The sequence below is a fragment of the Neltuma alba genome, unplaced genomic scaffold (genome assembly GCF_004799145.2).
Source record: "Neltuma alba isolate B1F8T4 unplaced genomic scaffold, ASM479914v2 tig00003788_pilon, whole genome shotgun sequence".
Taxonomy (NCBI): Eukaryota; Viridiplantae; Streptophyta; class Magnoliopsida; order Fabales; family Fabaceae; genus Neltuma; species Neltuma alba.
The window spans coordinates 201,603-218,865 of record NW_021633426.1 but is presented as its reverse complement, the minus strand read 5'-3'; the positions used below and the strand labels follow the sequence as shown (position 1 = coordinate 218,865).

The 17,263-nt window shown below is 32.7% G+C and overlaps 1 protein-coding gene across 1 annotated transcript; it reads right to left on the bottom strand.

Annotated features, from left to right (window-relative positions):
- Positions 1-223: 223 nt before the first annotated feature.
- LOC114742486 (uncharacterized) lies at positions 224-16,771 on the bottom strand. The gene is made up of 13 exons (XM_028930737.1): positions 14,123-16,771; positions 11,942-12,412; positions 11,086-11,692; positions 10,922-11,001; positions 9,566-9,643; positions 8,404-8,490; positions 6,843-6,956; positions 6,644-6,772; positions 6,408-6,509; positions 5,351-6,060; positions 2,601-2,667; positions 510-1,307; positions 224-400 (listed from the first exon to the last, which is right to left on the bottom strand). The coding sequence occupies exons 1-13, from the start codon at positions 16,769-16,771 to the stop codon at positions 224-226; spliced, it is 6,069 nt and encodes a 2,022-aa protein (XP_028786570.1).
- Positions 16,772-17,263: the final 492 nt, after the last annotated feature.

The window sequence follows — 17,263 nt, the reverse complement described above, 5'->3', positions numbered from 1 at the left end:
TAACCTTTTCAGTTTTTGTAGCCATCTTAAGGAAGATGCACAGAAGATGAATTTCAGTCGTTTGCATCCTTGGATTGTTACCATGGAAAGATTTTGAAAACTCATGTTATTTTTCGAATAAAAAGCTGGGAGAATATATTCTAAGTGGCTACAGTATGAGGCATAAAGCTCCCGTAAGTTGGGGAAGATATGGTTAAAATTCACATGATCATGACCACGCTCTTCATTTGTTACTATGTGCTTTAATGTATTGCAATTTTTGACTTGCAATAATTCCAGCAATTTCAGTGATGAGACAATAGATTGGGTAAACAGTGACTTTAACCCACACAATCCAAATATCTCCATCCTTCTCAAACTTGTGAATGGGTATAATGGTGGTGTAAAAAGTCCATGAGCTCTATTCACAACATAGTTCACCTTTAATGCCTGTATTCCATGCAAACATGTGAGTTCTTCTTTCATGAATTGAAAAAAATAACTTGCAAGTAATTTGCATCATATATTACCTGTTTATGATTCAGTTGGGTGGTCATGGAAGCAGAAAGATGATGTTTGGTAGAGGCATTTGATTTTGGCCAAAAACAATGCAAAAGATTCTTTGATAAGCTGCTAGTGCCAACTTCCACTTTTGTAATTGGAGAAGACTTTTGTACTTCATATTCTGCATATATGTTGATGAAATTTGGTGCTCCCCAAATGCACACTTCTTCTAGCAATTGAAGGATGTTTCCTTTTCCCTTTTGGTCCAAATTTAAATCTGTCTCCTTCGGATATTGTTGCCCAAATATGTATTTTAGCTTCCGACAATAATAAATATGCATACGTTCCAATAGTGGAAGGTCTTTACAAAAACGTATTGGCATTATAAATTCTAATTCAGGACATACTGTGAGTAAGAGATCTTTCAATTTGGGGAACACTGAGTCATGATTCTTGTGATTAGGATCATGATCATCCATGGTCTCTGCTACGATGTATTTCAACTCAAAACAACTTCTAATTTGCAATGCTTCTAATTGCTTTAGACTCTGTGCTGTGGATGGATGAAAAAGGCTTGTCATTGAACATCCACATAAATCTATGCGCTTAAGATTATAAAGCTCCATCTTGCCATCAAATAACGTGCTTTCCAGTTTTTCACATTTGGATAACTGCAGCTCCTCTTGTTGCTTAAAAAAATCACCAGCATAAGAACCATGACATAGTTCTCTACCACCCATGGAAAAGAGCTCTAGTTCAACCAACTTGGAGAAGATAGCCACGTCAGGTCGAACATATATCTCCTTACTCAAGTCCTTTAAAGGCTAAAGTTCATGCATTTATTAGTGACAATGGAAATTGAAATAAGAATGCTGCTGAAATTAGAATATCTAATGAGCATACTATAGCCAAATTTTTAAGGCTCTTGACCCCTTCAGAGATAGTATCTATTGGTTTCTGAATTTGCGTCATTTATCCAAACTTAAAGACCCTCAAGTTTTTTATCACAAAAATAACGTGAAAAGTTAGTTATGTTTCAAGGTTTACATCTGATGTACTCCCTTAAAGTTATTAAGTTATAACCCACGCCCTGTTGAAAAGTTATCTCCCCAATCAGCAAAGCCACTTCTCAAACCAAGTCATACATTTTGATGCATTGATTCTCAGCCTTTAAAAATAAACAAAAATCTATGAGCTCATTTTTAATTGGAGCGAAATGACTTCTTGCAGCAGAATGTTTATTAGCTTTCTCGTAAAGCCTGGGATGGCTAAAAGTTCTATAGGTATCTCATCATTTTCTTCTCTTTATTTCATTTCTTTTCTTTTCTTTCGAGATTTCCTTTTGGGGCCAGAATGACAACCAAAATTTTAAATCTTCAAGTAAGCTTTATGCAGCCAACCAAAATTTGATGAATAAAAATGAAAATATTAAGGAGATTTAATATAAAAGGTCAAAGCCCAAATACAATACTCCTCTGGTCCCATTTGTAAATTATTTTCAACATGTTTCACTTAAACCAAGAAAAATTTTAAACTTCATTAACTCTTATTTAAAGTTCAACAACTTTTCAACTTTATTCCTAGTTAATATATATTATACCTTATATAAACAAAGTAAACATAATAATAAATAAAAGGTAAAATTGTACATCCATCCAAAAAATTTTTTTTCTCAATGCCTTATAAATAGAACAAAATTTTTTTTTCTCTCTTTGCCCTATAAATAGGACCAGATAAGTATGTTACTAATTAATGCTTATATATATAATTGTACGCCTCACAATAAAACATGTAAGCAAAGCAAGACTCAGCTTAAAACGGTTGTGTTGTTTATGACAGAAAAATCAATAACAAGAATATGTTTCAAATGATTATTAATATGAAAATTATGCATATACTAACCTGGAAACATAAATGAGATCTTCAATTGTGCTTCGTGTAACCAGCCAACCAAGATCTAATAAATAAAAAGGAGTTGTAGAACGTTAAAGAGACAATACACACACACACAGATATATATATATATATATATTATATACATACATACATACATGTGCGAGTGTACAAAAAGAAGATGCAAACTTAGTTCATAAGCATCATGGGGCACAAATTCTTACCTCAGAGAATTCTATGCGTTTAAGCTGCAATGCCTTTGATATAAAAGCCTTTTTTGTTTTGCCTTTCCTGTTTTTTTTTTGGGTTAGAAAAGGAAATATGAGAACAACGATGGTACAGAGAAAAAAAATCAAATGAGAAATTTAAATATAAAGAAAAAAAACATACAAAGTAATATCGGAAGTTTTGAACACAATTTTTTTTTGTTTTCTCTGAACAAAAAGGAGAAGAACAATGATAACAATAATCAATAGTTTTGAGAGTAGAAAAACAATAATTTAATAGAGGTTAAAATTTGTTCTTTACAAAAGAAGAAAAACAACAAATTAGAAACTCTTTTAATAGAAAGAGAAATGAAAAATCAAAGGAAGAATACGTGGAAAAAGACACAAGAAGAAACACAAGAAGAAAATAATAAACACACAAACTGGTTTGAAGAAGACGAAGAAGAAGTATTTTTTCTTTGTCTTTTCTTTTCCATTTTATTTTATTTTGAATCAAAAGAACAACAGAACAACACTATTAATTAATAGAGAGCCATATGAAAGGAAAGATTGGAAACACAAGAAGGATTCAAAGACGAATATGAAACACAGACTGGTTTGCAAAAGCAGGAACTTTAGTGTTGGGAAATGATGAGGTTGGTACGTCGGTCGTCTCTGAAATTTGAATTGTGGCAGAAAGGTAAAACTATGGCTCTTCAACTTTGTAATTTTTGTGTGTGTGTGTGTGTGATGGAATCTAGTTATGGCACTTTTCAGAAATTGAAGAAAGGTATACGTATCATCCTTCTACCACACTATTTTACTTTCTTTAATTTGCAGAATAACTTTGTGCATTTAACTTTGCTTTCAGTATTTCATCCTCCATTTTCGTATGAAGGGAGCAAAGTTTTTATTCTTATAATTTTATCATGGATTTCAAAGTAGGTCCCATGATCATTACCTAATTATTTATTTATTTTTTTTAACTTTGCACAATTTACCAAGCATAATTAAGTCCGTGCAATTAGAGAACGTTACAAAAATAACATATAAGTAAAAAAAAAAAAAAAAGGTAAAAAGTAGGAGGAGAAATATTCGTTTGATTGAAACATTTCTGCATGAAATTACAAGTAAACTTGCACACAACCCTAAGTTACTACAATTAAATCACATATTTTCACATTATCAAATTGACCATAAAACAGTTCTGTTCTAAAGGCTTGTGAATCCTTCTTCTATTCCTTCACCTTCTTCATGCTTGATGATTTCCACATGGTGGCCGTCGTTAACAAGAATCGTGTACAAAAACAGAGCAATTGAAAGGGGGGGGGGGAAATAGAGCTTCTGTTTCTATACTGTATCTCTGAAAACACACTATTCTGCTAAAAAATGGAGTAAAATAATCAAATGTTCAAAGGATAATGAAGAATTAACATAAGAATTCATCACGCAGAAACTTTTGAAGCGGCAGTGTGGTTTTCTTTAATAATAAACAATCCAATATTCACCTTTCCAATGCTTACATTTAATATCTTTAGTAGTACAAATAAATAAAATATATAAAAATATGATATAAGAGTATTTTTTGAATGAAAGGGAAAAAAAATTAAAGATGAATACTGAAAAAATACCATTTCCTAAAATTCCAAAACTTTAATCTAGAATTTATAACTCACTTTGTCATTTGTATCCTTCTATGAACTCATGGACTATGAGTGAAATAGTCGTTAGAGAAATAAATCTGTACTTCGTGAATGAAAAATTTAATCTAGAATCGATAACTTTTGCTTAGCAATTTCACAACTTGAGCCTATTGTAAGCTTGTAATTAAATTTTTTTTTTGTAAATCAATATATTGAAACATTTTTGTCTGAGTGGACAATGGAGTACCACATTCGCCATTGCGTCGGTATCTTAAAAATGTACTCGGGAAAAAAATTTGCACAAATATAATACTACCTTCAATTGTTAATATAAGACCTAGTTTTCTAAATTAAGGAGATCAAAAAAATTACTAAATTACTTAATTATAATATAATATATGATCTCTCTGAATATAAGAAAATCATTACATTATATATCAATTTATAAGTTAAGCAAATTAGTTTGGAAAAAAAAGTGATAAAAGCAAATAGTTTAAAATAATTTATTAACTTCTTCAATTTTTCTAAATTAGTCAACTCAATCTTATATCAATTATTAAGGACGGGAGGTAGTATAATATAGTGGACATAATTTTTATTTAAAAAAATTGAGTTAAAATAATGTCTATAAAATGATGTAAACGTTAAAAAAAATTGCATCAAGTAAAAAAAAAAAAAAACTATAGAACACGCAATTTTTTAACGTGGAAAACCCCCTCAATGTGAGAGATAAAAACCACGGGACCCAGTCCAGAAAAATTTCACTACAGTCAAATCCATATGTACAATAACGAGTCTTCAACAATCATTACCCACACGCCCTATTCTTTGTTTTTTTTTTTTCCTTTTTAATAATTTCCTCTTCATGTTTTTTTTTGTTTTTTTTTTACCTCAAAACGCAAAACCCAAAACACACATAGCTAACAACCTAAATAATAAGCACGGCCACACAGTAGAGTTGTTTAGGAAATTAAAATATCAGTCTCCGACTCTGAAAGCTTATGTTGAAGATGAACTCCTAGCAGCAGTGTGGCTTTTCTTAGATTGGATAGACAGAAAGACCACTTAACATCCATATTTTGTAGTTGCTGCTTTGCTTTTATGTTTTCTTCCACCATGTGATACCTTTTTTTCTTTACTGCCTCGAACTCGTTCATCAACCCTATTGTCTCAAAAACACTCTTCTTCTTTTGTTCTTTTAGAGATAACAGTTCCATCTCGTACTCTTGAATTTCTTTTTCCTTGTTATATAATTCAACCTGAATCTTAGAGATTTTCTCCTTCAACTCTGCTTTCTTTTGCTGAGCCTCGGTCAAAGAACTCTCTTTATTGTGAATTTTAGACAGAAAAGCTATCGCTGCTTCCTTTCTCTTTGAACCTTCTTCAGTGATAAGCTTCTCTTTTCGTTCAAGCTCGTTGAATGTGTCAATGGAGGCATAGGCTTGCTTGGAAGAAGATAGAACAGTTTGGATTTCTTGTTGCAGAGAGTGAATTGTAGCTTGGAGGCCATGAGAGGGAGCTCCTTCTTCAGAATAATGGGAGGATAAGATGTTTAGAGCATTCTCAAGGCGAAGTTTGCTTTCTTCAGAGCAAGTTATTTCACTCAGACTCATCTTCAATGGGGCTTCCAAGTCAGTGAGAGCCTTCTTCAACTCCTTATCATCTTGAAGAGCTGCAATTTTGGATACATCAGGTATGTGAGCTTCCATTTCAGCACCTTCCTCCATTATTCGGAACAATCTCATCAGATCATCTTCAGCAAATTGCTGCTGGTTTCCTTGGTCAAACTTAATTTGTTTCTCAGCGGAGGTCTCTGGTTGGTTCATGGTTTTATCCTGTTGAAGTGAATCAAATGAAGCAACCATTATTGTAACCAACAGAATATAATGAATTAAAATGCGTTTCCTTCCACATATTTATGTCTACGCAATAGGAGCAAGTTATGACTTGTTGACCATCTTAATCAGGTGCAGATTGAGAAGAATTGTTCATACTAGTTAGTTTATTTAGGTATTAGATTGAAAAGAAGGTGATATATAGTGGAATTAAAATACACTCCAGTTGCTTCATAAAAACAGAGCACCAGTTGATTATCAAATTGTTCTATTCTAGTATTAAGTATATGCCAGTTTTAAAGAATAAAATTTCATCCCTAAACCAATGCAATAAAATGAAGGCTTACTTGTGCAATGTCATCGGTAATAGCAGAGATCCCTGACTCCATTTCCGCGTGAGATGCTGAGGTTGCTATTGGAGGCTTTTTGGGAGATGAGATTGAAGAGATCTAAGAGCATAGAAATAGAAAGATGAATTTGAATGGAAGCCAATAATGTATTAATAATGCAAATGTATTAGAAACCAACTATTTACTCCTGGAGAGGTCTTTCCAAAAGAAATAGATGGTGGCATCATCAATACCATTTCATTTGATGTTTCTTTGGTGGAAAATTCTTTGATAGGTTCTTCAACTCTTTGAGGTGCTTCATTAAAGATTTTATTTTCTCCAAGTGCTTGTTCATCAGCCGTTGGTTCCTTTCCACATAACTCCTAAGCAAATTAAGGAATGAATAAACACCAAGACATTTATATAAAGCTAAAATGAATGCAGCAAGCTTACTTCAGAAGGAGTTAATGTGTAAGGTTCTTCAGTTTTCGGTTTTGAATAAGCTGATGAACTTTCTTTGTCATACTTCTCAAATGAAGGACCTTCTCCAAAAGTTGCTTTGAGATTCTGCCCAACACCAAATGATTTGCAAGTTTAAGGATTATTTCTATGACACTAAAACATTGTAAATAGTATAATCTTCTGTCAAATGTTAGCATTTTGTGAATCATTAGAACGCATATCATATCCTGATTTTGATAGTGCTTGTTGATTCAACCCATAAAAGGAAGCATAATATTCTTACATGTGAGCCTTACATGTGAGCTCAATTTCTTAAACAATGGCAAATGTTGGTGGGGATGTGTTGCTTAATTCTGAATTCATGATTTGATTTGATTTACAATTTAAAAGACTCTAGGTTACCATTATTGTCTTTTAATTTTAGCCTTTTGCAATTTTCTAAGGGTAAGAGGGTGCATATGAGAGAGCTAATTGTTTTTTGAGATGATGCATTTAATAAGAGTAATTGGGATTTTTTTTCCCTTTTCAAACAATATCAATAATGTACCTACTTCTTCTTGGTTGGTGAGATAATTAAAAGTTACTTATGTACAGGATTGGATCAGGGAGTAATATATAGCCAAGTGGTGCATTAAAGGCTCCTACAAATTAAACGCCTATACTATTTTATTGAAATGAGTAGTTCAGTAAACATATAAGTGAAGGTCTTTGTTCTGGGATTCACTCTTAAATTATTTGAACAAAATGATGGATAGTCATTGCGGGCATATATAAGAAATAGGAACCGACCTAACGACTTCATTTGCTACTGCTTTAGTACCCTCTAAACTTACAATCTGTTGGTATCATAAATCTGTTTTAAGCTTACTGTTAGCGTCCACTTTGATCACCAAGTTATGCATTAGAGGCTCCCACCAACTCTTATCCATAAAACAAAATCATTATTATTATAAGGCATTTCCACTTCCACATGACTATGTATTCGGGGAAATATATATATATATATATATATGTATGTATGTATCTGTATATATCAGTGGAAACATAAATTGAAGAATAATCCTTACTGTATCTGAAGTAGATGACGGAGTTGTTGAGAGTTTTTCTTCGACAATTCCACTTGTTGATGCATTGGTATTCTATGTAACTCATAAAATATGAATGTGTTACTAAAAATGTTAAAATAATTAAGAAGCATATGGTATATTAATTTAAAGAGAACTATTTATTGGTTTGAGTCCTCGTTATAGAATACCAATGTACATACCTCTGTCAAATTTGGCAAATTACTTTTTTTTTGTGTGTTGTGGAGTCTCTTATGGCGATTTCCTTGGATACTTCCTCACTCTAAACATCAACAAAAAGATATAAGAAGAAGATAAGCTGAGTTTTCATGGTGTTAATAACCATAATAAATCGAATTAGCACACAAAATATAAAAAAAAAAAACTTGATTTATTTGGAACAAATGAATAAAACAGTGAGGTAAGAGAGAAATCATTTGTTGATTTCTTAAGTGTGGTTATTTATAGAAAATGTATGATATGCATACATTTTCAAAATTTGGTGAGCCATTATTCTGTTGGGGTATTGTTGAGTCTTTTTTTATGTCTTCTTGTGATGATCCCTCTCCTCTGATCTGAAAAATAAAAAAAGATATATTAGTTTACTATCAACATCAACTTTGATTCCTAAAAGGTACATGAGAGGCTCTGGCAAACTCCTATATAAACTAAAAACAATATCAATACTATGAAACCCTTTCCACTTCTGCATTGCTGCATAATTGAGCATTGTTAAATGAAAATACAAGTGAAAGTATTTGTTGAGAAATGAGTTGCTAAGAAGTTTATGACATTGTTTTGTTATAGTGAAGTTGTTGAGAATAACACAAACATTTGGTCCAAAATGGTTAAGAATCAATTTGCTAAGCCCAGCAATGTCAAACCTAAACATCTCAACCCTAAATCGTCAGAACATACTGGAAGACCTTTATATTTTCATTAGCTACTGATATAATTTCTTGACACGTGTATTTCATGCTCTGCAATTATTGTTTTCATTCCTTTTTCTCTATTAACTCAATAGATGCATAATGCTTGTGTCTCTGACAAATTTGGCGAAATATGGTTTTGCTTGTGTACTATATTATGTAGTCTTCTTCAATAAGCATGATGGGTGCTTGTTCAATCAAAAATGTATAAGAAAAGACGAAATGCGTTGAAATCTCTGATAATTGAACTTCGCAAATCGTGCTAAAATTTTTAACAAAGGAAGATCGACTATTGTTAGGTCTCTCTTCAGAGTTGGCTCTAATTCTTCGGAACAAGGTATAAAGAAAACAGTGAATTGAAGTCATTAATAAAGATTGTAATCTTAGCCCGCAAAATAAGAAAAATTGGTGGAGTATGGAATTGCTGCTAAAATATTAGTAGCGAGGGAAAATTTTATTCATGTATTGTTCAATTTTATTTTTAGTTAATATTTTTGTAAAAATTATTTTTAGTATGCACATGCAAATTAATTATTCATTAACAAAATTGTAACCTTAACCCACACAATAGGAAAAAGCGGTGGATGTTGTATGGAATTTCCGCCAAAATCAGTAGCGAGCGAAATTTTTATTCATGTATTGGTCAATTTCTGCCAAAATTTGTAGTTATTGTTATTAACACTTTCTCTATAATTTCTCAACAAAAGCATAATCCATGTACCTCTGGCGATTTTGGTGAAACTATGGAGTCTCCTTCAATAACCTCGGATGCCTCTGCCCGCTCGGATTCCCGTTCCTCCTGAACAATCACAAAACATATAAGAACAGATGAAATGAGTTGAACTCTGATCATTAAACTTTACGAATTAAATCAAGCGAAAATTTGGAATAAAGGAAGAATAATATGTAAGAGAGGATGTGTGGGCTTGGTAAAACACACGCTTGTTCTGTTATTGACTATAGTTAGGTCTCTCTCCAGAGTTGGCTCTAATTCCTCAAAATAAGGTATAAAGAAAATAGTGGCTTGAAATCATTAATAAGGATTGTAATCTTAGTCCACTAAGGGTCTGTTTGGTTTGAGGGGAGGGTAGGGGAGGGAGGGGAGGGTGGGTTAAGGGATGGGAGGGGAGGTTTCATCCTCACCTTATTTGGTTTGATTAAAAAGGAGGAGAGGGAGGAATATTTAATGATCCCTTGTTTGGTTTAAAAAGGGCAGGAGAGGGATAGTAATAATCAATTTACTATTTTACCCTTACATATTAATTTATATTTTTTATTGATATATTATATAAATTAATTTACATCTTAATTTAAATCATATAATTTAATAAAAATTCAGTCTTATCATGTTAACATGTGCATTAAAAAATTGGTACAGTATTTTTTTATTCTAATTAATATAATAATATATTTGAAATAATCAAATTAACAAATTTTATTTGCTCCAAAAAAAAATGAAATTTTATTCTCTTTAGGCTATGCCTTTTTTCAGCTTTAAAATATATTTAATAAATAATATATTTATAAAAAAAATTAATTTTATAATATTATATTTTTATTTAAATAATGTTTTTTATTTTTATAATAATTTATATCAATTTTTATTATAATATATTTTTTAATTATAATAATTTATATTTTTATTTTTTACTTAGGATAATATATTTTTTATTTAAAATAAACATTATTATAACATATTTTATAGGTGGTTGTGGAATATCAAAAAAATCATAAAGGCATAATAGTCTAAAAATTTAGCTCCCCTCCAAAAACTCCCAATTTGGAGGGGAGCTAAAATGGGGGGAGGGAGGGGAGGGGAGGAAACATTTTGGCTTCCTTTCCCTCCAAAATTTTTAACCAAATGAGGGGAGGGGAGCAACCAAACACACCCTAAATAAGAAAAATAGGTGGATGTGCGGAATTTCTGCTAAAATATTAGTAGCAAGGGAAGCTTTTATTCATGTATTGGTCAATTTTATTTTAGCTACTCTTGGTGTAAAAATTATCATTTCTTATCTCCCTGTTTTTTTCCATCTCTTTAAGCTAATTAAGCCATTTTATTAAGTTTTATACTAACCGCAAAACCCCAGAAAGCACTATCGTCCTCGTAGTCATAGTAGTCTTCATTAGACAGTGTTTGAGATAGTAATTCATCCACTACCAAAATAAAACAATTACATTATTATGAGAACAAATTGTAGCATTTAGTAGTTGTAGTGAATTATGTATGTAAATACTTACTTTCTTCGAAGGTACCATAATAAGCTGAAGCTAAAGAAATAGCAGGACAGTGACGCACATGACGGATTTTAACAGTCTGAAAATCAATGCCTTGACAGATAGTATGAAGAGCTGGCAGGTTTACTAGTCTTATTGCAATTAGTTTTGGAAGCACATCCTCCAAGACCAGCTTCTGTCCCTCTCCCTGCTTCCATCCAAACACTTGCCCAAGCTGAGGGGCATCTTCTATATCCACATGCCAGAGTCGTGGAAGCTTACCACATGACGTAGGGAACAAGCATTTCAAACTTTTGCAACGCTTCACTGTTATTACGCGTAGCTCTGGGAAACATACTTGATGCAGAGTCATAGGATTTTTGTGATTCTCTTCATCCTCCATAATGCTCACTAGCTCTTCACACTGAGATACCCATAACCTTTTCAGTTTTTGCAGCCATCTTGAGGTAGATGCGCAAAAGATAAATTTCAAATGCTTGCATCCCTGGATTGTTAGCTCGGAAAGATTTTGAAAGCTCATGTAAATAATAGGTTCCACACCAATATCCTCCAACTTGGGCAATTCTTGCGTGTTGGAAGGTGGTTTACCTTTCTTCTCAAGAGGTAATGCCTGTGGGTATCATTAAGATATGTTAGTATTAATGATTTTCTTAGTTGATCAATCATAAATTAACTGGCAAAAAAAAAAAAAAAAAGTCCGAAAGAGGTTTATCTTTCTCCTTGACAGATCTTCTTGTCTTTTATGCTCATCAACCAATAAGTCCATCAAAGTTTTCAAAGGAAGTTGTGGGCATTCATTCAACCTAATATATTCTAGATATAGTTCCTTCACATAATAGTTTTTAGCACAAATGCCAACCATATTTGGTAAATCATCAAGGTCTAGCCTTTTCAGAGCTGGGAGATTAATATCAACCTGAACATTAAGATTCTCATCAGCACGGCATTTCCCAAAGACATGTGTCAACATTCCAGCCCCGGTGATCTCCACAGATTCTAAATGCTTCAAGTCTTTTGAATAAAAAGCTGGGAATATGTATTCCAAGTGGCTACAGCCATAGACTTCAACCTCTCGTAAGTTTGGGAAAATAGAGTTAACATTCCCACGATCATGACCATGCTCCTCATCTGTTACTATGTGCTCTAGTGCATCGCAATCTCCAACTGCCAATGATTCCAGCGATTTCAATGATGAGGCAATGGATGGCGTAAAGAGTGACTTTAACTCAGAAAATTCAAATATCCGTATCCTTCTCAAACTTCTACATGGGTATAATGGTGGCATGAAAAGACCATGAGCTCTGTTGACAACATAATTCACCTTTAATGCCTGTATTCCATACAAACATGTGAGGATTCTTCGTTTTTCATCAATTGAAAATGAATGGTACAAGTTATGGTACAGGCTTAATGTTCAAACTTTTCTGATATTACAAGAAAGATCTACTATATATGAACAAATTGGGAAAAATTAAAGAGAACAGCCTACACAAAATAATATTTATTGAAAAGATATTTAAATTTGTAATTATTTATAAGGATCAAATATAAAACTGTAATTTCAAAAATAGTAAACTATTCCTAACTAAATTTTTAAATTTTCTCTAACCACATCTCACATACGCTCCCTCCGTGTTTTAGGGATCAACTCCTATAATACATAACAACAAATTTCATATTTTAACAATATTGGATTAAAAATAAAATTGTATCACTTTCAACATAAATCAACGAATCAGATGAAAAAATGAGCTCCCTAAGTTGGTTTCATATGATTTTTGAGGGAGATATATGGTGGCATAAAAATAATGTAGAAATCAAAATGATCAAATATTACTCATAAAGTTTTTCATAGCTATAATTTTTATCTGCACACTATTTCTTATTTGTCATCAATTTTCATAATCTTTTTGTTTTGTTTTTTCTCGATCTTGATATGTTTGTATTAAAGTAAATGGTAATAAAAAAACATTTAAAGATGAAAAAATTCTAAGAAATATCTCTAAAATTTCAAAATCTCAAATAAAAAATGACTACAAAAATATGTTGTCATTTACTTCTCCAATGTTATCAATTGCTATTAAAGTGTAGCAAACATGACCGATTTAGAATTTTAAAATTCAAAGGTAATTCTTTGGGATTCTCCCTTTTAAAATTAAGGGAATGGAAAATTTTAGGTGAAAATAAATATTAATAATGTTATTTAATTAATTATTTTCTATTTTCAAAAATTGAAATTGGTAAAAATATTTATAAAATTTCTAATTCTATTTATTGAAATTAATTAAAATATATCTGTTTAAATTTAAATATATATAAAAGAATATGGTAAAACGATTTATAAAAAATAAGTCAAGAAAGAGATATTTGGGGGAAAAAAAGAGGGCTTTCAATTGCAACTTAAAAATTAACTAATGATAGCACAATTCATGTAGATGAATGATTTTACTTCATTGTGTGTTTAGATATATAAGATATTTTAGATAGATTAATATAAATGATTTTGACTGATTTTAATAAATTTCGTTTCAAATATTGATGAGAAAAGGATTATTAAAAGTTTTAGTTTAAATTAAGGATTGTTAGGGACTTAGGGATAATTTATTATATTTTAAATTTATATTTTAGTATTTGCTTCTTATAATCAGATCTTTTTTAGTAAATATTACTTTTTTTGGGTCCTTCCCCCAATTTTCCCAACAAAATTAAGTTCTTGTACAATCAGTAATTTATAAACAGACAAATTTTCCAGTGGGTAGCGTACAGAGGAAGACCCAAAGCAGTGTAAATATAATGTGCCAAAAAAAAATGTGCAAGTAATTTGCAGCATATATTTGAGCGAATTTTTTGGTTTTTGCCAACTGTGCCTAGCGTCTCAATTAGATGGAAAAAAAAGAGAAATGCAAAATTAATTTTGTTACTTTAAGACAAATTGATATTCTCATCATATATACAAGAAGAAGTTTAGTAAAGCATATTTGGGTGATTCATACATTATTACAAATAAAGATTTAAAACAAAATAGAGTGACAGATATTACCTGATTATGGTTTGATTGAGTGTCCATGGGAGCAGAAGTGTGACGTATAATTGAGGCTTTTGATTTTGCCCAAAAACAACATAGATGACCCCTTGATAGACTGCTACTGCTGTCTACTTTTGCACTTGGAGATGACTTTTGAACTTCATCAGAATAAGGCCGTGGGAGATAACATTCTGCATATATATTGATGAAATTCGGTACCCCTTCAATTTCCAATACTTCTAGCAACTGGAGGATGGCTCCTTTCCCCATTTGGTGCAAATCTTTGTGGTCCGGATATTGCCCAAATACGTATTTTAGTTTCTCACAATCGTCAATCTGCATACTTTCTAGTAGTGGAAGGTCTTCACAAAAACATATTGGCAATATAAATTCTAATTCAGCACAGCCGTTGATCGTCAGATCCTTCAATTTTGGCAACATTGAGTCATGACTCTTTTGATTAGGATCCTGATCATCCATAGTCTCTGCTACTATGTACTTCAACTTCAAACATGACTTAATATCCAGTTTTTCCAACTGCTTTAGACTCTGTGCCGTGGATGCATGAAAAAGGCATGTCATTGAACAATCATATAAATATATGGACCTAAGATTACACAGCTCTAGCTTTTCATCAAATAACGTGCCTTCCAATTGTTCACATCCAGATAACTGGAGCTCCTTCAATTGCTTCAAAAAATCAACAGGATAAGGCCCATGGCATAGTTCTCTCAAATCCACAGAATAAAGCGTCAGTTCAACCAACTTGGAGAAGATAGCCACATCAGGTCGGAGATTCTCGGTATGGATTAGGCACTTTATCTCATTCATAGAATGCAAAGAGAGCCTAGCTAACTGATCTTTCATGTTGTCATCTTCCACAGATAATATGTCAGGAACAATATTTGTCCATCCTCTATTGTAGTAATCTTCTCCTAACATCAAAATTTCTGCTCCCGCTACCAGGAGTTTAAATATTTCCTTGGAGAAGTCTACTCTTAAGTCCCGTGAATCAAAATATCTAGATAATGAAAAATCCACTTCATAAAAATCAAAATCATGCCAACCCCTTATATGATACTTTTGCAATGTAGGAAGTGTGGTGATTTGCCCGCAATAACCGGCCACATGATTTGACACATAATACAACTCCTCTAGCTCTGAGCAATTTCCAATCACTTCAAAAGGATTACTTCTTTCAGTAATAGAACAGTCTACCATCTCTAACAATCTCAATCTTTCGAGTTCTTTAATTTTATTTGGCAATTCAGTAATTGAACAATTGTTCAATTCAAGGCTTTCAAGGTTTTTTAGATTTACCAAAATAGATATATCTCCTAATGACTTAAAATTCTTTATAGCCAAAGTTCGAACATTTGTCAATGACAAAAGTGATTGAAATAAGGAAGCAGCTGAAGTTTCCAAATCTGACGAACTCATTAAAGCCAAAATTTTAAGGTTCTCCATCCCTTCAAAGGGAGCATCGGGAACTTTGACCCTAGCAGAATTTGCATCATTTATCCAAAGTAAAAGAACCTCAAGTTTTTTGCCATCAAAATGATTCGGAAAGTCAACTGTGTTCCAAGATGAATATTGGATGTTTTCCATTAAAGCTGAGTTAGAATTATAACCCACTTGAACTTGTTTGTTTCCAATCCATAGAGCTACCTCTCGAACCAAGTCGTGCATTTTGACACACTCATTCTCAGCCTTTAATAATAAACAAGAATCTATGAGCACATTTTTAATTGGAGTAAAATGACTTCTTGCAACAGAGTATTTGTTAGCTTCTCCACAAAGCCCAAGACCTATAGCAATTCTAGTTAAAAGTTCTATAGGTATTTCATAATCTTCAAGGAAGAGAGAGCACAGGAGAAAGAGTTGTTTGGCCTTTTCATTCCTGAGATAATCATAGCTTAATCTCAAAGAGTTATAAGCCTGTTTTAACTCTTCGTCAACATCGTGAATTCCCTCATGATTCTGCAATCTTTTCAAACTATCCCGCCATTCTGGTAAAGGCCTAGACTTTAGTGAACTTGCCACTGCTACAATTGCAGTTGGTAAACTTCCACACTCCTTCACAATATCTCTAGCCACATCCTTAAAATCATTGGAAGGACCATCTATGCTCATGCCAGCATAAGATAGGAAAAGATCAACGGCGTCCTTTTCTTTTAGGACCTCAAGTTGACTAGGCTCATTGCAGTCCATATCTATACAAACTCTTCGATCACGTGTGGTCAGCAAAACAGCACAACAACCCTTGCCATGACGGCCAAGAGGAATCCCTATATCTCGCAGTGTAAGCTTTTCCCACATGTCATCTAATATTATAAGTACCTTTTTTCCACCTTCTTCTATTGTTTTCCATAATATTTGTGCTTGTTCAAATTCATCCATTCCTTCAGTTAAAGGCAGATCTAAGTGTTTTGCAATGTTGACCCGAATATTTTTCAAGTTTGCATCCTTTGAGACAACACTCAAGATGACTTTATCAAACAACTTTGATTCCTCGACATCTTTACCTACTTCTATTGCCATTGTGGTTTTCCCTGTTCCGCCTAGCCCATACAATCCAATCGGAAAGCTATTGTCATCTTTCAATGCCTCCTTCAGCTTCTCCTTCAGCTCCTCAGAGATCAACTTTCTATCCTCAAAAGTCATAAAATTTGGACAAGACTAGAACCCGATGCCTGGAACCCTAGTCGAACGAGCAACACGACCGAAGTTACTCTGTTCCAACAGTAGCTGTTGAATCTTTTGCATCTGATAATGGACTATGAACAGTAATTGGAAATAATACGTTTTATTATTGATAAGGTCTCACACCCAAAACTGATTACAAGAAGGTCTATTTATAAGCATCTAGGCCCATTGTGTAGGCCCAACTACACCTAACTAATACAGACAGAACAAGATTACTAAACTCAACGTATTACAAGCAAATCTGAATATGTTCTACACTCCCCCTCAAGTTAGGAACTCTATATTCACAAGTTCCTAACTTGCTCAGAATATACTCATGCTGCGGGCCTCCAAGTGCTTTAGTTAAGATGTCTGCAAGTTGCTCTTCTGACTTGACATGCTTGAAAGCTATCATCCCAGCCAGCAATTTCTCCCTTACAAAGTGGCAGTCAATTTCAATGTGCTTAGTTC

Bases quoted from the DNA above. Each gene is read 5' to 3' on its own strand.
- LOC114742486 (XM_028930737.1), bottom strand. From the start codon at position 16,771: ATGACTTTTGAGGATAGAAAGTTGATCTCTGAGGAGCTGAAGGAGAAG. The intron at 9,644-10,921 runs GTTAGTATAAAA...GTGATTGTTCAG, and splicing joins GTGCTTTCTGGGGTTTTGCG to GAGGAACGGGAATCCGAGCG. The intron at 2,668-5,350 runs GTATCACATGGT...AAAAAAAAACAG, and splicing joins GAGGCAGTAAAGAAAAAAAG to GAAAGGCAAAACAAAAAAGG.